This window comes from Chrysemys picta, chromosome 12 (genome assembly GCF_011386835.1).
Source record: "Chrysemys picta bellii isolate R12L10 chromosome 12, ASM1138683v2, whole genome shotgun sequence".
NCBI classification, from domain to species: domain Eukaryota; kingdom Metazoa; phylum Chordata; order Testudines; family Emydidae; genus Chrysemys; species Chrysemys picta.
Window position 1 is genome coordinate 16,367,616 of NC_088802.1, and position 17,066 is coordinate 16,384,681.

The 17,066-nt window shown below is 47.2% G+C and overlaps 1 protein-coding gene across 2 annotated transcripts in view; it reads left to right on the forward strand.

Moving 5' to 3' along the window:
• The window catches only part of LOC135975008 (zinc finger protein RFP-like), a 64,161-nt gene that overhangs the window by 11,646 nt on the left and 35,449 nt on the right, over nucleotides 1-17,066 (forward strand). The window contains exons 4-7 of one of the 2 annotated variants that reach the window (XM_065565010.1): nucleotides 3,494-3,516; nucleotides 4,241-4,356; nucleotides 6,741-6,800; nucleotides 8,160-9,944. In XM_065565010.1, coding sequence (XP_065421082.1) covers nucleotides 3,494-3,516; nucleotides 4,241-4,356; nucleotides 6,741-6,800; nucleotides 8,160-8,674 — 714 coding nt within the window. In that variant the 3' untranslated portion in view covers nucleotides 8,675-9,944. Of the gene's footprint in view, nucleotides 1-3,493; nucleotides 3,517-4,240; nucleotides 4,357-6,740; nucleotides 6,801-8,159; nucleotides 9,945-17,066 lie in introns of those variants that run through there. The other variant, XM_065565009.1, reaches the window with a different exon arrangement.

Below are 17,066 nucleotides of genomic sequence, written 5' to 3' on the forward strand. Positions count from 1 at the left end.
AGAAACCGGTTTAAAGGACCCTTTAAGTCGAAAGAAAGGGCTTCGTTGTGTGGACGTGTCCAGGCTTAATTCGGTTTAACGCCGCTAAAGTCGACCTAAACCCGTAGTGTAGACCAGGCCTTAGGCATTGGCACCCTAACATCAGGCTTGTCTGGTTATGTAGACTCTGTCCTCAGACCCTACGCTACCAGCACTCCCAGCTATCTTCGAGACACCACTGACTTCCTGAGGAAACTACAATCCATCGGTGATCTTCCAGAAAACACCATCCTGGCCACTATGGACGTAGAAGCCCTCTACACCAATATTCCACACAAAGATGGACTACAAGCTATCAGGAACAGTATCCCTGATAATGTCACAGCTAACCTGGTGGCTGAACTTTGTGATTTTGTCCTCACCCACAACTATTTCACATTTGGGGACAATATATACCTTCAAGTCAGCGGCACTGCTATGGGTACCCGCATGGCCCCACAATATGCCAACATTTTTATGGCTGACTTAGAACAACGCTTCCTTAGCTCTCGTCCCCTAACGCCCCTACTCTACTTGCGCTACATTGATGACATCTTCATCATCTGGACCCATGGAAAAGAAGCCCTTGAGGAATTTCACCATGATTTCAATAATTTCCATCCCACCATCAACCTCAGCCTAGATCAATCCACACAAGCGGTCCATTTCCTGGACACTACTGTGCTAATAAGCGATGGTCACATCAATACCACCCTATACCGGAAACCTACTGACCGCTACAATTACCTACATGCCTCCAGCTTCCATCCAGGACACACCACACGATCCATTGTCTACAGCCAAGCTCTAAGATATAACCGCATTTGCTCCAATCCCTCGGATAGAGACAAGCACCTACAAGATCTCTATCAAGCATTCTTAAAACTACAATACCCACCTGCTGAAGTGAAAAAACAGATTGACAGAGCCAGACGAGTACCCAGAAGTCACCTCCTACAAGACAGGCCCAACAAAGAAAATAACAGAACACCACTAGCTGTCACCTTCAGCCCCCAACTAAAACCTCTCCAGCGCATCATCAGAGATCTACAACCTATCCTGAAAGATGATCCTTTACTCTCACAGATCTTGGGAGACAGACCTGTCCTCGCTTACAGACAACCCCCCAACCTAAAGCAAATACTCACCAGCAACCACACATCACTGAACAAAACCACTAACCCAGGAACCTATCCTTGTAACAAACCCCGATGCCAACTCTGTCCACATATCTATTCAAGTGACATCATCATAGGACCTAATCACATCAGCCATACCATCAGGGGCTCGTTCACCTGCACATCTACCAATGTGATATATGCCATCATGTGCCAACAATGCCCCTCTGCCATGTACATTGGCCAAACCGGACAGTCTCTACGCAAAAGAATTAATGGACACAAATCTGACATCAGGAATCAAAATACTCAAAAACCAGTGGGAGAGCACTTTAACCTGTCTGGTCATTCAGTGACAGACCTGCGGGTGGCTATATTACAACAGAAAAACTTCAAAAACAGACTCCAAAGAGAGACTGCTGAGCTAGAATTGATATGCAAACTAGACACAATCAACTCCGGTTTGAATAAGGACTGGGAATGGCTGAGCCATTACAAACATTGACTCTATCTCCCCTTGTAAGTATTCTCACACTTATTATCAAACTGTCTGTACTGGACTAGCTTGATTATCACTTCAAAAGTTTTTTTTCTCTTAATTAATTGGCCTCTCAGAGTTGGTAAGACAACTCCCACCTGTTTATGCTCTCTGTATGTGTGTATATATATCTCCTCAATATATGTTCCATTCTATATGCATCCGAAGAAGTGGGCTGTAGTCCACGAAAGCTTATGCTCTAATAAATTTGTTAGTCTCTAAGGTGCCACAATTACTCCTGTTCTTCTTTTTAAGGACCCCTAGGTCCTTCTCCTTTTCTGTTACTTCTAACCAATGCGTCCCCATCTTGTAACTAAAATTGTTATTAGTCATCCCCAAATGCATCACCTTACACTTTTCACTATTAAATTTCATCCTATTTTTGATACTCCAATTCACAAGCTCATTCAAGTCTCCCTGCAGGAGATCCCTATCCTCCTCCGAATTTACAACGCCTCCCACCTTTGTATCATCCGCAAACTTTATCAGCCCACTCCTGCAATCGGTTCCGAGGTCAGTTATAAATAGATTAAATAAAATGGGTCCCAAAACCGAACCTTGAGGCACTCCACTAGTAACCTCCCTCCAACCCGACAGTTCACCCTTTAATACGACCTGCTGCATTCTCCCCATTAACCAATTCCTTATCCACCTCTGGATTTTCATATCGATCCCCATGTTTTTCAGTTTAACCAATAATTCCTCATGGGGTACAGTATCAAACGCTTTACTGAAATCCAGGTATATTAGGTCCACTGCATTTCCCTTATCTAATAAATCCGTTACTTTCTCAAAGAAGGAGATCAGATTTGTTTGGTACGATCTGCCCTTCGTAAAACCATGTTGTAATTTATCGCAATTGCCATTAACCTCCAGGTCCTCAACTAGTTTCTCTTTCAGAATTTTCTCTAACACCTTGCACACTACAGATGTTAAACTAACAGGCCTGTAGTTACCCGGATCACTTTTTTTCCTTTTCTTGAAAATAGGAACCACATTAGCTATTCTCCAGTCTAACGGGACCACCCCCGAGTTTACAGATTCATTAAATATTATCGCTAATGGGCCTGCTATTTCCCGCGCCAATTCCTTCAATATTCTCGGATGAAGATCGTCCGGTCCTCCGGACTTAGCCCCATTAAGGTGTTCAAGTTTTGTTTCTACCTCGGATACGGTAATCCCCCATCCTGAATGCCCCTCTGTAGTGGTGCTAGTATCCCTAATACCTTCATTGGCCTCATTAAACACCGATGCAAAATATTCATTGAGATATTGCGCCATGCCTAGATTGTCTTTAATCTCCTCTCCGGCAATAGTCTTCAGTGGTCCCACTTCTTCTTTCTTTGTTTTCTTCCTATTTATGTGGCTGTAAAACCTCTTACTATTGCTTTTAATTCCCCTCGCTAGGTCCAACTCTACACGGCCTTTGGCCTTTCTCACTCTATCTCTACATTCTCTGACTTCACTAAGGTAAGTTTCCTTACTGATCCCTCCCCTCTTCCACTCTTTGTACGCTTTCTGTTTTTTCCTAATCGCCCCTTTGAGTCGGTCGCTCATCCAGCTCGGTCTAAATCTCTTGTTTAGTAATCTTTTTCCCTTTTTTGGGATACAGACCTCCGACAGCTCATGCAGCTTTAACTTAACAGACTCACAGACACATTGATATTAGAGATGGAAAAGCCCCATTAGCTCAGTGAAACCATGGCCCTGGGGCCAGGACAGGGCTGATTTTCCCTGTATTTGCAAAATCTCTTTCCTGGAATCCCAAGTCAGGTGGTGCTGAGATTTTTTTTTAATCTCTCTCTCCTCTCTCCTCTAGGATGTCAGAAGCACCTTGAGTAGGTACGTGGCTCTCTCTTACTCCCACACATACTTGGCAATGCTGGGATAGAGCATGGAGATGATGTTAGCACTGCATCTCCACAGCAACATGTGTGGGGAAGGTCACATTTTGGATACATATCTCTCAGATAAACTTAATCCTGAGGTTCTCACCCTGGAATTATCCATTCAATGGGAAGGACTGACCTCAAGTGTTTCCTAGAGATGTCACATCCCTGGGGGGCTGGCGGCCTCAGGATTGTGGGGATGGAATATGGGCCTGTCACTGCTGGGGCCCTGGTTACCATTCAGCCCAGGGCAGCAGTGGGCAAGAGTCTTTCCCACCAGAGTCTTTCCCAGCCTGAGGGTTGTTAGGAGACCTGTGAGGAATGAGCTGGAGAGAGGGGGGTTGGTGTCTCAGTCTAGTCCCTAGTGGACAGATTTCTACCTCCGTTTTCATAGGAACCTCCTGTCCCTCAGAGCATGGAGGCCAAGGAGTGAATTGGCCATGGAGACTCAATTCCCCTTCTGTCCCCAGAGATGATCTCACCAGATCAGAGTTGAACAATATTAATGAATCCTTTGAAGGGAGGGTTGTGCAGCCATGGGCTGTTTTGCATCTGCTCTGAGACTGGGAGAAGTCGAGGAATTCGAACTCCAGGCCCATTTGAGCAGCAACTCACTAGCCAGAATTTATAATGAGTCACACAATGAAATAGAATCTCATGAATTTTTTTCTCTCTAGGTGTGAGAAGGGGAAGTTCCAGCAGCCAAAGGAGATTTCTCCTGAACTGGAAGAGCAAGTCAGCGATTTCTCCCAGAAAACTATTGTGCTATCGGAGACTCTGAGGAAGTTCAAAGGTACCTAAAATGGATCTAGGAATAGAAATTGGGATGAGCCTCTGAGACTGTGGGAAGAGAATGGTGCTGGTCAATTGGTTCACACTTAGATGATGCTTCTAGTTAATTGTTGGGTGAGAAGGCCAGACACTTGGGTCCATGACACTCAGATTGATTAATTCAAACATGCCTTTCATTTACAATTACAAAGTAAGAAATGACTCAGACTTTAATGTCAGAAGGGACCATCATGATCCATCTACTCTGACCTCCTGCACATTGCAGGCCACAGAACCTCCCCACCCACTCCTGCAATTTACCCCTAAACTCTGTCTGAATTGCTGACGTCCTCAAATACTGATTTACAGACTTCAAGTTACAGAGTCCACCATTTATTGGAGTTTAACATCTGTAAATGATACATGCCCCATATGGCAGAGGAAGGCAAAAACAAACAAACAGGGTCTCTGTCAATTTGATTTGCTGGAAAATTCCTTCCCTATTCCAAATATGGTGGTCAGTTGGACATTGAGCATTTCAGCAAGACCCAACAGCCAGGCCCCTGGGAAAGATTTCTCTCTAACTCAGAGCCCTCCCCGTCTACTGCCACATCACTAGCCATTGGGATATTTGCTACTAGCCATCGCATATAGAAAGAAGTGCTGGCCAGTTCCCTTCTCCTGGGGCATAGGCGGGTCATGGGGGATTTCTCCTATGATGCTCTGATTACCCCTTACAATGTCTGACATATTATACATGTCCAAATTGCATATTTACTAGTTCTTTTCCAATCACCTTTGAGTGATATGAATATTAAGTATCTTATATAGGTCATACAGTACACATGCATGAACATTTCCTTAGCAGGGCTCTTTTTGATCAAGCTATTTTCATGTTCTTGTTCTCATCTCTGATTGGTTTATTACCACTGATTATGCACACGTCACTTTGACCTTTGTCTCCACATGGGGTATTGGACTTTGCTAACTTCTCTGTGGCTGGATGCACAGCCCCCCTCAGCCCAGCTCCAGCCCTTCAGTGCCTCCCCCCTCTGCACAGCCCCCCTCAGCCCAGCTCCAGTCCCTCAGTGCCACCCCACTGCACAGCCCCCCTCAGCCTAGCTCCAGCCCTTCAGTGTCTTTCCCCCACCTCACAGCGCCCCTCAGCCTAGCTCCAGCCCCTCATTGCTACCCCTCCCTCAGCTGCACAGCCCCCCTCAGCCTAGCTCCCCAGAAGCAGCAGGGATGAGGGACTATGGGAAGCCACTTCAGGGAGCCACCAGAGGTGAGTCCGCCCTCCCCCCCAAGAATTTGTTCCACCCTGCTCACAACAGACCCCCGTCCACAGCCAGAGCTTGTCCCTATGTCCTGGTCAGGAGGCAGAGGCGGTTCCCACCCACCCTGGGATAACCCCTGCCCAGAGAGGGGTGCCCTGGTCACAGTGAGGGGATGGATGGGAAACCCTGCTCCACTGAGAGACACCCCCCCCTGCTTCCCACATTCCGTGACATGATGGGGGATCTCCTATTTAAGGGACACAGACAGGGGAGAGACATGGGGTAAGCGGTGTAGAGGAGGGACTAACACATATATATATATATACACACACACACACACACACACACACACTCATCTTCCCGTAAGACATATTATTTAAACAAGAAAAATAAAAAAGTAGTGACAACAATGGACTGAAATATGGTTTTAGGATAAATATTTATTTCAATGCCCCCATCCTACAAAAAAAATATTGACTGGCAGTGAGGTACATTCAAAAACACTGAAGTGAGTTGAATTTATTATTATGATTGTTTATTATTTATTAACTAGCTAGCTCGGTTATGGTTTTTTCAGTGTGGAAAATTGTGCGTTATTTTGCGGGTTGAATGATGACTGAATGACATAACCCACCCACCCCCCAATGTCCGTCACTAACTCCGGTAATTTTGTCAAGTGTCCATCGCACAATATGATGCTGCCTACCCCTGGCGAAAGGGACCAAAGTGAATAAAGTTATTTTTATGACAAACTCTTTGTATGACCTGGGTCTAGGTTTTGACAAAAGGCAGTAAGTGAATGAGACAAACCAACTGGAGTTTGAAGGGTGGGAGGGGATGATGAGGGGAGAAGTAAATCTCCCTTACAGATTGTGTCCTGCAATGGTTGTGAGACTGCAAGGATGTCGGTTCCATTGCTGAGAGATGCCTGAATCAGAGAGGAAAGAGAAGGTTTTAGTTAATTTACACTTGATCTGAGCTCAGAGGAGCTGAGAATGCCTAGTGTGTCTCTGTGCCTCTCGGTCTCTTTCTGTCATGATGAAAACACAGTTCTGTGCGTTCAGAGTGGGAACGCTGTTATAAATATGAAAGTCTGAAATCTTGGCTCTTTTCTCCTTTCCCCTGCCAGACACTCTACCATCTGCACTGGAGACAAACAGAGGGGAACCCCTAGGAGCACACAGACAGGGTGAGATTGCAGCTGGAGATTGTCTTTAAATTATGAGAAAATTCCAGTGAAAACATCTTCATGGGATAGTAACTAAAGTTACCAACCAAATCAACAGTGGCCATGACACACACAGCCCTAAACATAACCCATTAAACAGCGAGGAGATCCAGGGACACTGGAACATGGGGGACAAGCCAACCCACTTTTTAACATGGGCATAGTTTGCGGGCAGGGGGCCATGTTGGAGCCCCAAACTGGAAGCCTTGGGCAGGTTTGGAGCGTCGCAGGCAGTGGCTGTGCTTCGTGGAAGGGCAGCTGATCAGCTCCCCCTTTTTAGTGCAGCTTCTTCCCAGTGCTGGCCCCTCTCAGTGGCCCCACCCCTGCTTCTCTTTCCCCTGGACCCTCCATCTGCCCTGGGTGGTGCACACCGGAGAGTGGGGACATGGGAAGGTGGAGGGTCAGGGGCTCTCCAGAATGGCCAAGGCTCCCAGCCTGGCCAGGGGCAGGGCCTCGGCGGGAAGATGAAGAGTGGGGCAGGGCCACAGAGAGGACAGGGCCACAGGTGGTGCGACCTAGTACCCCCCTCCCAACTTCTACCAAGGTGCCAGAACAGCTGGGGACATCCCAAGCTGACATTACACAAATAGTCCTGACACCAACCTCAGTGCTGAGTTCATGCCCAGGCTGCTGAACAGAAACTCTCCCTGAGCAGCACCTGAACAGAGCTCCCTGCCCCGAGGGCTGACACATCTCTCTGCTTTACCCAGTGCAGGGGGTCTCCCCATCGCTCTTCTCCAACATCCTGCCTTTCTGTGGGCAGGGCTGGGCTCTCCCACTGGAGCTGCTCCCTGCTTCCTGGATTGGGGAGATGCTCTTCCTGTGATGCTGGCAGCTCCTCCATTCTCTCTGGGCTGGGAATGAGGCTACCCCACCCAATGCCACCTCCTACTCTCTGGTATTAAGTGGCTCTTCCCCAATGCTGCACCTTCCTGTCTGTTCCCAGCCCTGGGAGTGGAGACTGCATTAGAGGAGAGTCATTCCCTCTGGGCTTCAAAACTGTACCTGCTTCCTCTGCTCCCTCCTCACTAAAGCCTTTCTTGGTGTGTTTCTCCTGCTGGGAATGGAGCAGAACCAACAGGGGTAGCTGGGAGCTGAAGCTTATGCAAGCAAATGGGAAACTAATGGAGTGGGTCTCCTTACAGAGACTGAGGAACTGCAGTGACATCCCTGCTCAGTCTCAGGGGCCGAGGACAGAGGCAGCTCCCTGGGATCCAGGCCTGTTCCAGCCAGGATGGGGCTGCTGGGGAGTGTGAGAAATGGTCGCAGCCTCCCCCAGGGCCGAGCTCTGCCCCTAACGCTCTGATTCTCTCTCCCCAGTGAATGTGACTCTGGATCCAGACACGGCTCATCCTCAACTCGTCCTGTCTGAGGATGGGAAACGTGTGAGATGGGGAGACAAACGGCAGCAACTGCCCAACAACCCTGAGAGATTTGACACTGATCTCTGTGTGCTGGGCTGTGGGGGATTCACCTCGGGGAGACATTGCTGGGAGGTGGAGGTGGGGAGTGGGCAATACTGGGCTGTGGGTGTGGCCAGAGAGTCTGTGAGGAGGAAGGGACAGATCAGCCATAGCCCTGAGTGGGGGATCTGGGCTGTGCGGCAGTGCGGGGATCAGTTCTGGGTTCTCACCTCCCCTGTGACCCCCCTGCCCCTGAGCCGGGTCCCCAGCAGGATCCGGGTTTGTCTGGACTGTGACCGGGGGCAGGTGACATTTATCGATGCTGGTGACGAGGCCCCAATCTTCACTTTCCCGCCGGGCTCCGTCCCTGGGGAGAGAATCCGACCCTGGTTCTGGGTGTGGGTAGGATCCCAGCTCAGCCTGTGTCCCTGAGACACGCAGCAGAAGGGGGAACTGGAAATCAGCCTCTCTAGCCTCATGGACCCCAGACTCTACCCAGCCCATCTACCCAGCCCCTGGCTCCTCATCTCTATGACCTGTGGAAGCCCCTCCCCTTCCCTTCCTGCAGCCCCAGGGGTTCCTCCCACCCCCCAAATCCCTGGGGCTGCAGGAGGAGCAGAGGGGCCCTGAGGGGCAGGGGTGGGGGCTGGGCAGGGGGCAGGTAGAGGTGGGGGTGGCAGGGACCCAGCGTGAATCAATCAGGGTTTGGGGGGTTGCGGAGAAGCAGCAGCAGGGAGCGGTTTGTACAGATCATAGAATATCAGGGTTGGAAGGGACCTCAGGATGTCCTCTAGTCAAACCCCCTGCTCAAAGCAGGACCAATTCCCAACTAAATCATTCCAGCCAGGGCTTTGTCAAGCCGGGCCTTGAAAACCTCCAAGGAAGGAGACTCCACCACCTCCGTAGGTAACCCATTCCAGTGCTTCACCACCTGTGGGTGGTGGGATTAGATCTCATGGGGTCTCTCAGCTAGAGCTCCTGCAGAAGGAGCCAAAGTCACTTCAGGACAACTGGTAACACTGTAATGGTCACACACAGCGGGGGCGGGGGGGAGAGAATGGGTAAGGGGAGCAGATTGATGGAAAAACCATTATATAACCTTAAAAAAATCATCATTGGGTCAGTCTCATGAGTTTTTTTAAACTTGTGAGGGTGGCAGCACTGGGAGAGGCAGGGCGGGTTTGACCAGAGAGAATTAGAAGAAGCAAGAAGGCAAATGTGAATGAAAATAAAACAAGAATAAAGGGAGAGTCCAGGGGAAATGGTGGAAAATAGAACTGAGAAGAGTGACAGGAAAATATCCCTGGCAGGGAACCCAGGGGCAGCAAGAGGGGAAGGGATAAAATTAGGGGAAAGAATGGAGCAGCCATGGGGGATGATCTGTGACAGGGAGGAGAGGAGAGTGGGAGAGACACAGGAAAATAAACAGGGATCAGAAGTGAGGGTTAGAAACATGAATAGAAAAGGACAGTATGAAAGGAAAGGGAACTGAGAGATTTATTACATGTTACTGAAAGTGAGACTGTAACTCATGAATTCCCTATATCAATTCCTGGCCATTGGTGCTATTTTAGAGACATTAAGAAAACTGTTCTCAGTAGCTGGGGAATCTCCTTTCCATGCTGTGGTTATTAAGGCTCCTTCTCAGCTCCGTTTACTTACCACCTTTAGTTACTTACTGTAAATAAAACATTACAAACAATTCTTCTTGTTTGCTTCACTTTTATGTCCCAGCTGCAGTTGTCCGGGGCAGAGCCGTGGGATTTGCTTCCTGACTTGGTTGTGTCTCCCAGCCTCCACAGGGAATATTGCGCCTCTAGGAGGAGAGTTTGGGGTTTACTGTGATGTCACTATCCAGCCTGTGCTCTGTCTCTGTCCTGTACTGGGCTGGCTCCAGGTTTTCTGCCGCCCCAAGTGGTGGGGAAAAAAAAATCCGGTCGGCGGCACTTCGGCGGCAGCTCAATCGCGCCGCTCCATTCTTCGGCAGCAGTTCGACGGCGGGTCCTTCACTCCCTCTCTTCCTCTTCGATGGCAACTCAAAGAGGAAGAGAGGGACTGAGGGACCCGCCGCCAAATTCCCGCCGAAGACCTGGACGTGCCTCACCAATAGCGGACGGAGAGCCGCCCCTTGGTATTGGCCGCCCCAAACACCTGCTTCCTTACCTGGTGCCTGGAGCCGGCCCTGGTCCTGTACACACCCATGTCAATCAGGAATTGCTCAGCTGTGCTCTGCGGCGAGGGGACTGGTTACACAGGGTGCAGTCCGTGAAGGGACTTAGGTGTTGCAATGCTGAGGGTCACAAGGCCTATTTTTAGGCAACCAGAAAATCATATTCTGCAATGCTGAGTTAGGGGCCTAAACTCCCTAGACATGCCTGGGCAACACAGGCACCTTACAGTGTGATTCACAAAAGCCAGCTCACTAGGCGGGGAGCCATGTAAACTAGCCAATAGAAGATGCTGACAAGGGGGGATGGGGGATGGGGCTGCCCCACCCAGTGCCACCTCCTCCTCCAGGCACCTAAGGTGTTTCTTGCTGGAATGAGGTAGGCACCTGCCTTGCTTCTCACAAAATGTGAGTGTGGGGGTGGGGAGAAGGTGGAGGTGGTTCATGTGATATCACCTGTCTTGTAACTTTTACCCCCATGGTTAGAGCACTCAGCTGGCATGTGGGAGACCCAGGTTTGACTCCACTGTCTAGAGTAGTTCAGGAATGTGAGTACCAAGCTCAGGGCAAACAGTTACGAACCAGGGTACAAACCCCACACTAGGTATCAAATGTGAACCTCTCAAGCACAGTAACAGCCTGAACATGAAGTTACAGACAATCCCCTTGGATACTCTGGTCTATCTTGCTGCTTTTCTGCCTCCTCCCTGCCGCATCTCCCTGTGCTGGAGCTGCCATATTCCCAGCAGCAGAATCGGGGCAGCTCCTGGCCACAGGTGTCTCTGGTTAAAGCCAACAGCTGCTCTATCATGGCCAGAGAGAATGGTGGAAGACATGAAACAGGTGACAACCTCTCCCCAGCCCAGGATGAACCATTAATAGAAACCTTCCCACCCCAAGGCAAAGGCAGCAGGAGGTCGCAGCCCTGGAGGGAGAGACTCTTATCTAGTCTAAATAATAAGACGGGTGAACTAGAGTGCCTCGTGATAAAGGAGGATATTGATATAATAGTCATCACAGAAACCTGGTGGACTGAGGACAATCAATGGGACACAATCATTCCGGGGTACAAAATATATCGGAAGGACAGAACAGGTTGTGCAGGAGGGGAGTGGCACTATATGTGAAAGAAAATGTAGAATCAAATGAAATAAAAATCTTAAGTAAATCCACATGTTCTATAGAATCTCTATGGATAGTAATTTCATGCTCTAATAAGAATATAACATTAGGGATCTATTATCAACCACCTGACCAGGACAGTGATAGTGATGATGAAATGCTAAGGGAAATTAGAGAGGCTATCAAAATTAAGAACTCAATAATAGTGGGGGATTTCAATTATCCCCATATTGACTGGGAACATGTCACCTCAGGACGAAACGCAGAGACAAAATTTCTCAATACTTTAAATGACTGCTTCTTGGAGCAGCTGGTACGGGAACCCACAAGGGGAGAGGCAACTCTAGATTTAGTCCTGAGTGGGGTGCAGGAGCTGGTCCAAGAGGTAACTATAACAGGACCGCTTGGAAATAGTGACCATAATATAACAACATTTAACATCCCTGTGGTGGGAAGAACATCTCAACAGCCCAACACTGTGGCATTTATTTTCAAAAAGGGGAACTATGCAAAAATGAGGGGTTTAGTTAAACAGAAATTAAAAGGTACAGTGACTAAAGTGAAATCCCTGCAAGCTGCATGGGTGCTTTTTAAAGACACCATAATAGAGGCCCAACTTAAATGTATACCCCAAATTAAGAAACACAGTAAAAGAACTAAAAAAGAGCCACTGTGGCTTGACAACCGTTTAAAAGAAGCAGTGAGAGATAAAAAGACTTCCTTTAAAAAGTGGAAGCCAAATCCTAGTGAGGTAAATAGAAAGGAGCATAAACACTGCCAAATTCAGTGTAAAAATGTAATGAGAAAAGCCAAAGAGGAGTTTGAAGAACGGCTAGCCAAAAACTCAAAAGGTAATAACAAAATGTTTTTTAAGGACATCAGAAGCAGGAAGCCTGCTAAACAACCAGTGGGCCCCCTCGATGATCGAGATACAAAAGGAGCGCTTAAAGACGATAAAGTCATTGCGGAGAAACTAAATGGATTCTTTGCTTCAGTCTTCATGGCTGAGGATGTTAGGGAGATTCCCAAACCTGAGCCAGCTTTTGTAGGTGACAAATCTGAGGAACTGTCACAGATTGAAGTGTCACTAGAAGAGGTTTTGGAATTAATTGATAAACTTAACAGTAACAAGTCACCGGGACCAGATGGCATTCACCCAAGAGTTCTGAAAAAACTGAAATGTGAAGTTGCGGAACTATTAATTAGGGATTGTAACCTATCCTTTAAATCAGCTTCTGTACCCAACGACTGGAAGATAGCTAATGTAACGCCAATATTTAAAAAGGGTTCTAGAGGTGATCCCAGCAATTACAGACCGGTAAGTCTAATGTCAGTACTGGGCAAATTAGTTGAAACAATAGTAAAGAATAAAATTGTCCGACACATAGAAGAACATAAATTGTTGGGCAAAAGTCAACATGGTTTCTGTAAAGGGAAATCGTGTCTTACTAATCTATTAGAGTTCTTTGAAGGGGTCAACAAACATGTGGACAAGGGGGATCCAATGGACATAGTGTACTTAGATTTCCAGAAAACCTTTGACAGGGTCCCTCACCGAAGGCTCTTACGTAAATTAAGTTGTCATGGGATAAAAGGGAAGCTCCTTTCATGGATTGAGAACTGGTTAAAAGACAGGGAACAAAGGATAGGAATAAATGGTAAATTCTCAGAATGGAGAGGGGTAACTAGTGGTGTTCCCCAAGGGTCAGTCCTAGGACCAATCCTATTCAACTTATTCATAAATGATCTGGAGAAAGGGGTAAACAGTGAGGTGGCAAAGTTTGCAAATGATACTAAACTGCTCACGATAGTTAAGACCAAAGCAGACTGTGAAGAACTTCAAAAAGATCTCACAAAACTAAGTGATTGGGCAGCAAAATGGCAAATGAAATTTCATGTGGATAAATGTAAAGTAATGCACATTGGAAAAAATAACCCCAACTATACATACAATATGATAGGGGCTAATTTAGCTACAACCAATCAGGAAAAAGATCTTGGAGTCATCGTGGATAGTTCTCTGAAGATGTCCACGCAGTGTGCAGAGACAGTCAAAAAAGCAAACAGGATGTTAGGAATCATTATAAAGGGGATAGAGAATAATAAGAAGAATATATTATTGCCCTTATATAAATCGATGGTACGCCCACATCTTGAATACTGCATACAGATGTGGTCTCCTCATCTCAAAAAATATATACTGGCACTAGAAAAGTTTCAGAGAAGGGCAACCAAAATGATTAGGGCTTTGGAATGGGTCCCATATGAGGAGAGATTAAAGAGGCTAGGACTTTTCAGCTTGGAAAAGAGGAGACTAAGGGGGGATATGATAGAGGTGTATAAAATCATGAGTGATGTGGAGAAAGTAGATAAGGAAAAGTTATTTACTTATTCCCATAATACAAGAACTAGGGGTCACCACATGAAATTAATAGGCAGCAGGTTTAAAAACAAATAGAAGGAAGTTCTTCTTCACACAGCGCACAGTCAACTTGTGGAACTCCTTACCTCAGGAGGTTGTGAATGCTAGGACTATAACAGCGTTTAAAAGAGAACTGGATAAATTTATGGAGGTTAAGTCCATTAATGGCTATTAGCCAGGATGGGTAAGGAATGGTGTCCCTAGACTCTGTTTGTCAGAGGGTGGAGATGGATGGCAGGAGAGAGATCACTTGATCATTGCCTGTTAGGTTCACTCCCTCTGGGGCACCTGGCATTGGCCACTGTCAGTAGACAGGATACTGGTCTAGATGGACCTTTGGTCTGACCCAGTATGGCTGTTCTTATGTTCATATGTTCTTATCCAGACACAGGGAGAAGCATCCAGGAAAGAGCCCCCCTCAGCCCAATGCAAAGGGATGTGGCAGCCCTGAGGGGGAGACCTCTCCATTCACGTCTCCAGAACCCACCTGGTCAGAGTTAAGGGTGTTTGGATGCTGGTCCCTGAGAAGGTTTCTCTTTACTGGTGTGTGTGGGTGTGTGTGTGTGTGTATCCCAGACCTGGTTAGGTGCCACCGGACTGCAGTAAGGGGAACCCAAGCATCTGAGCCCCAGGATCCCCAGATAATTCAAGCCTCTGGGACTGGAACAGAGCCCATCCACTGCTCCAGTCTTGGGGTCCCTAGGCACATTCTTTGGGGACTCTCCCCCTATCTGAGGTGTGAAACCCGCTGCCTAACCCCCGGTGTAGAGCTGACCCTCCAGACTACTGCACGCTTAAACACACCATTGTGGTGACGACACAGGAAAGGAAACAGAACGCCAGGTTTGTTGGTAGCCAGAGAGCTTCACAAGCCTCTTGCAAAAAGCCTCCCAGGAAAACTTTCCTGGGGTTTTTATTTCTCTCCTTACTTTGTTTACAACACTTCTTAGTGGTTACATTCTTGCGCATAGAAAAGCCAGGCAGTATACATGCACATAAGATAACGAACCCATCTCTTGAGCGCGTGAACACCAGCTGCGAGGGTACAATCAAATCAGCCAAATAAGTTTCCCAAACACAAACGCTGGATTGAAGGTCACTCCTGCCTCGTAGCCATGGGAGCAGTTTGCCGCGCCTGTGGGCTAGCGATTCGGGAGCTATGCATCCCTACATCCCCCCCTGTTTTATTTTATAGATGCAGTGTTTAAACAAAACACTCTCGCAGGGTAGCATACACAATGCCACTAGATTGGGTATACATTAAACAAAGCAGCAAAGTAAAACATCAAACATCAAAACTAGGACCCCATACTATAAAAGGGTCTTCATCCACTCTAAGGGTGGCTATAACTAAATATAATCCCACCAAGGAGGAAAAACGTCTTGGCGGATGGCTTAAGCATAACATTTTAGCATATCAATTTGCTATTACATACGGTTACTATTATCAGTAAGCTTAAAACAACACATTTCTTTCACTGTCTCACACCCCAGATGTTGCTGGGTGGTTTGCAGACAGGAACAAGGCAGGTACTTAACAGACCTTGCATGTCTTGTAATATGGTGTCATTAACATACACATAGCTGTCATTAACTTGAAAAAGTAAGCGTCCTGTCAGGTGTAATCCCAGGAGCACTGACTAAAATTAACTGGGCATACCAGGTAGTCTAATTTCCCAGATGTTTTGGTGAATTACTCAATCCCACTTGCATCCTCCCCATGGACCCGGCAGGATTCGGTATGTAGAAGGCCACACCCCCTCAACCGGTCCATATGCTTGGAAGGAGCATTGAGAACGTTTGCACTTTTACCCAGAAAGTCTCTAAGTATGTCTCCATGGCCGCAGATCAGATGGTACTCCTGATGTGTCTGTAAGGGCAGTGGGCCAAGCCTGAACATGCTAGATCCCACTGCAATGCCTTCCCAGCCTCAGTGATATTCAATACCATCTCTGTCAGCAACTTCTGGGTCATTGTCTGTATTTGGATGTGTTACAGGGGTAATAGTGTAATAAAGGAGATGGCAGGGGCAATGGCAACAAGGTGCCTTTGGTACTTATCATTTAAAATCCAATTAGGGAAGGCAATACATACTGAAGGACTTATTCAAAACACAGGGCGCAGCCTGTAGAATAAACCCCAAAATCCAATCAATACCACGTTCCCAAGCATGGGTCCCACAAGTTTCTTTTTTTCCAGGTTATAATTTTTTGTTTCTTCACCAGGGTCAGTTCTTAATGTCTCTTGTAGTCAGGAATTCCTGGACTTTGTGGTTTCAAGGAAGCAAGTGTTCCTTCTTCTCTTTTCCTGAAACAGTGTGGTTTAGCATCATACAGGGGAGAGGTTACTAGCACATCACCCTGTAATGGTTTTGCTTCTTCTAGAAAAATCTAGAGGCACAGTAGGTCTGTCAGTGGACAAGGGAGAGGTTACTAGCACTTCACCTTGTCTTTTTTTCCTTTTTCCTGCTGTCCAGACGGCACAGCAGAACTAGAAGGAGAAATAGGCTTATCATTAGTCAAAAGGTCCTCCCGAGGTGGAGGGGTCTTTTTGCAGTGAAAAGCATGGGTCCAGGCAGTCAGTCCTTGGCACTTCACAGCGGTGTTGGTGGTTAACAGGACTTGGAAAGGGCCTTTCCAGCATGGAGCCAAAGCAGTCTTTCGTTGATGGACTTTACATAGACTCAGTCTCCTGGTTTCAATGAATGGCAGGGGTGCTAGGATCTTTGGATAACACTTTTCTACCTGTGAGAAAAGAAACCTAACACATTTCATTAATGCCTGGCAGTGTTTTGCAAATCTCATAGTTGCTCGGGCACATTTAACCCCCCCTTGTCTTGGGGGTCAGCCAAGTTTTGGCTGTGGCCTTGGATGAGCCTGCAAGCTGTATTTTCCTCTCAGTTAACTCATTCTGTGCTTTTTCCTCTTCTCCCTTTCTCGGCTTCTTTTAACCTACAAAGGAAACCTTCACTCTTCCAGTAAAATAACTTTATTACAGAGCTTTGGAGCAACAAACCGGGACAAGCACACCCACTTTTGAGGAGTGCACTCGGTACAACCTCAGGTGTCTAATTGCTTTCCTCCCTCCCCAGCCCTCTGGCTAGAAATCTGAGG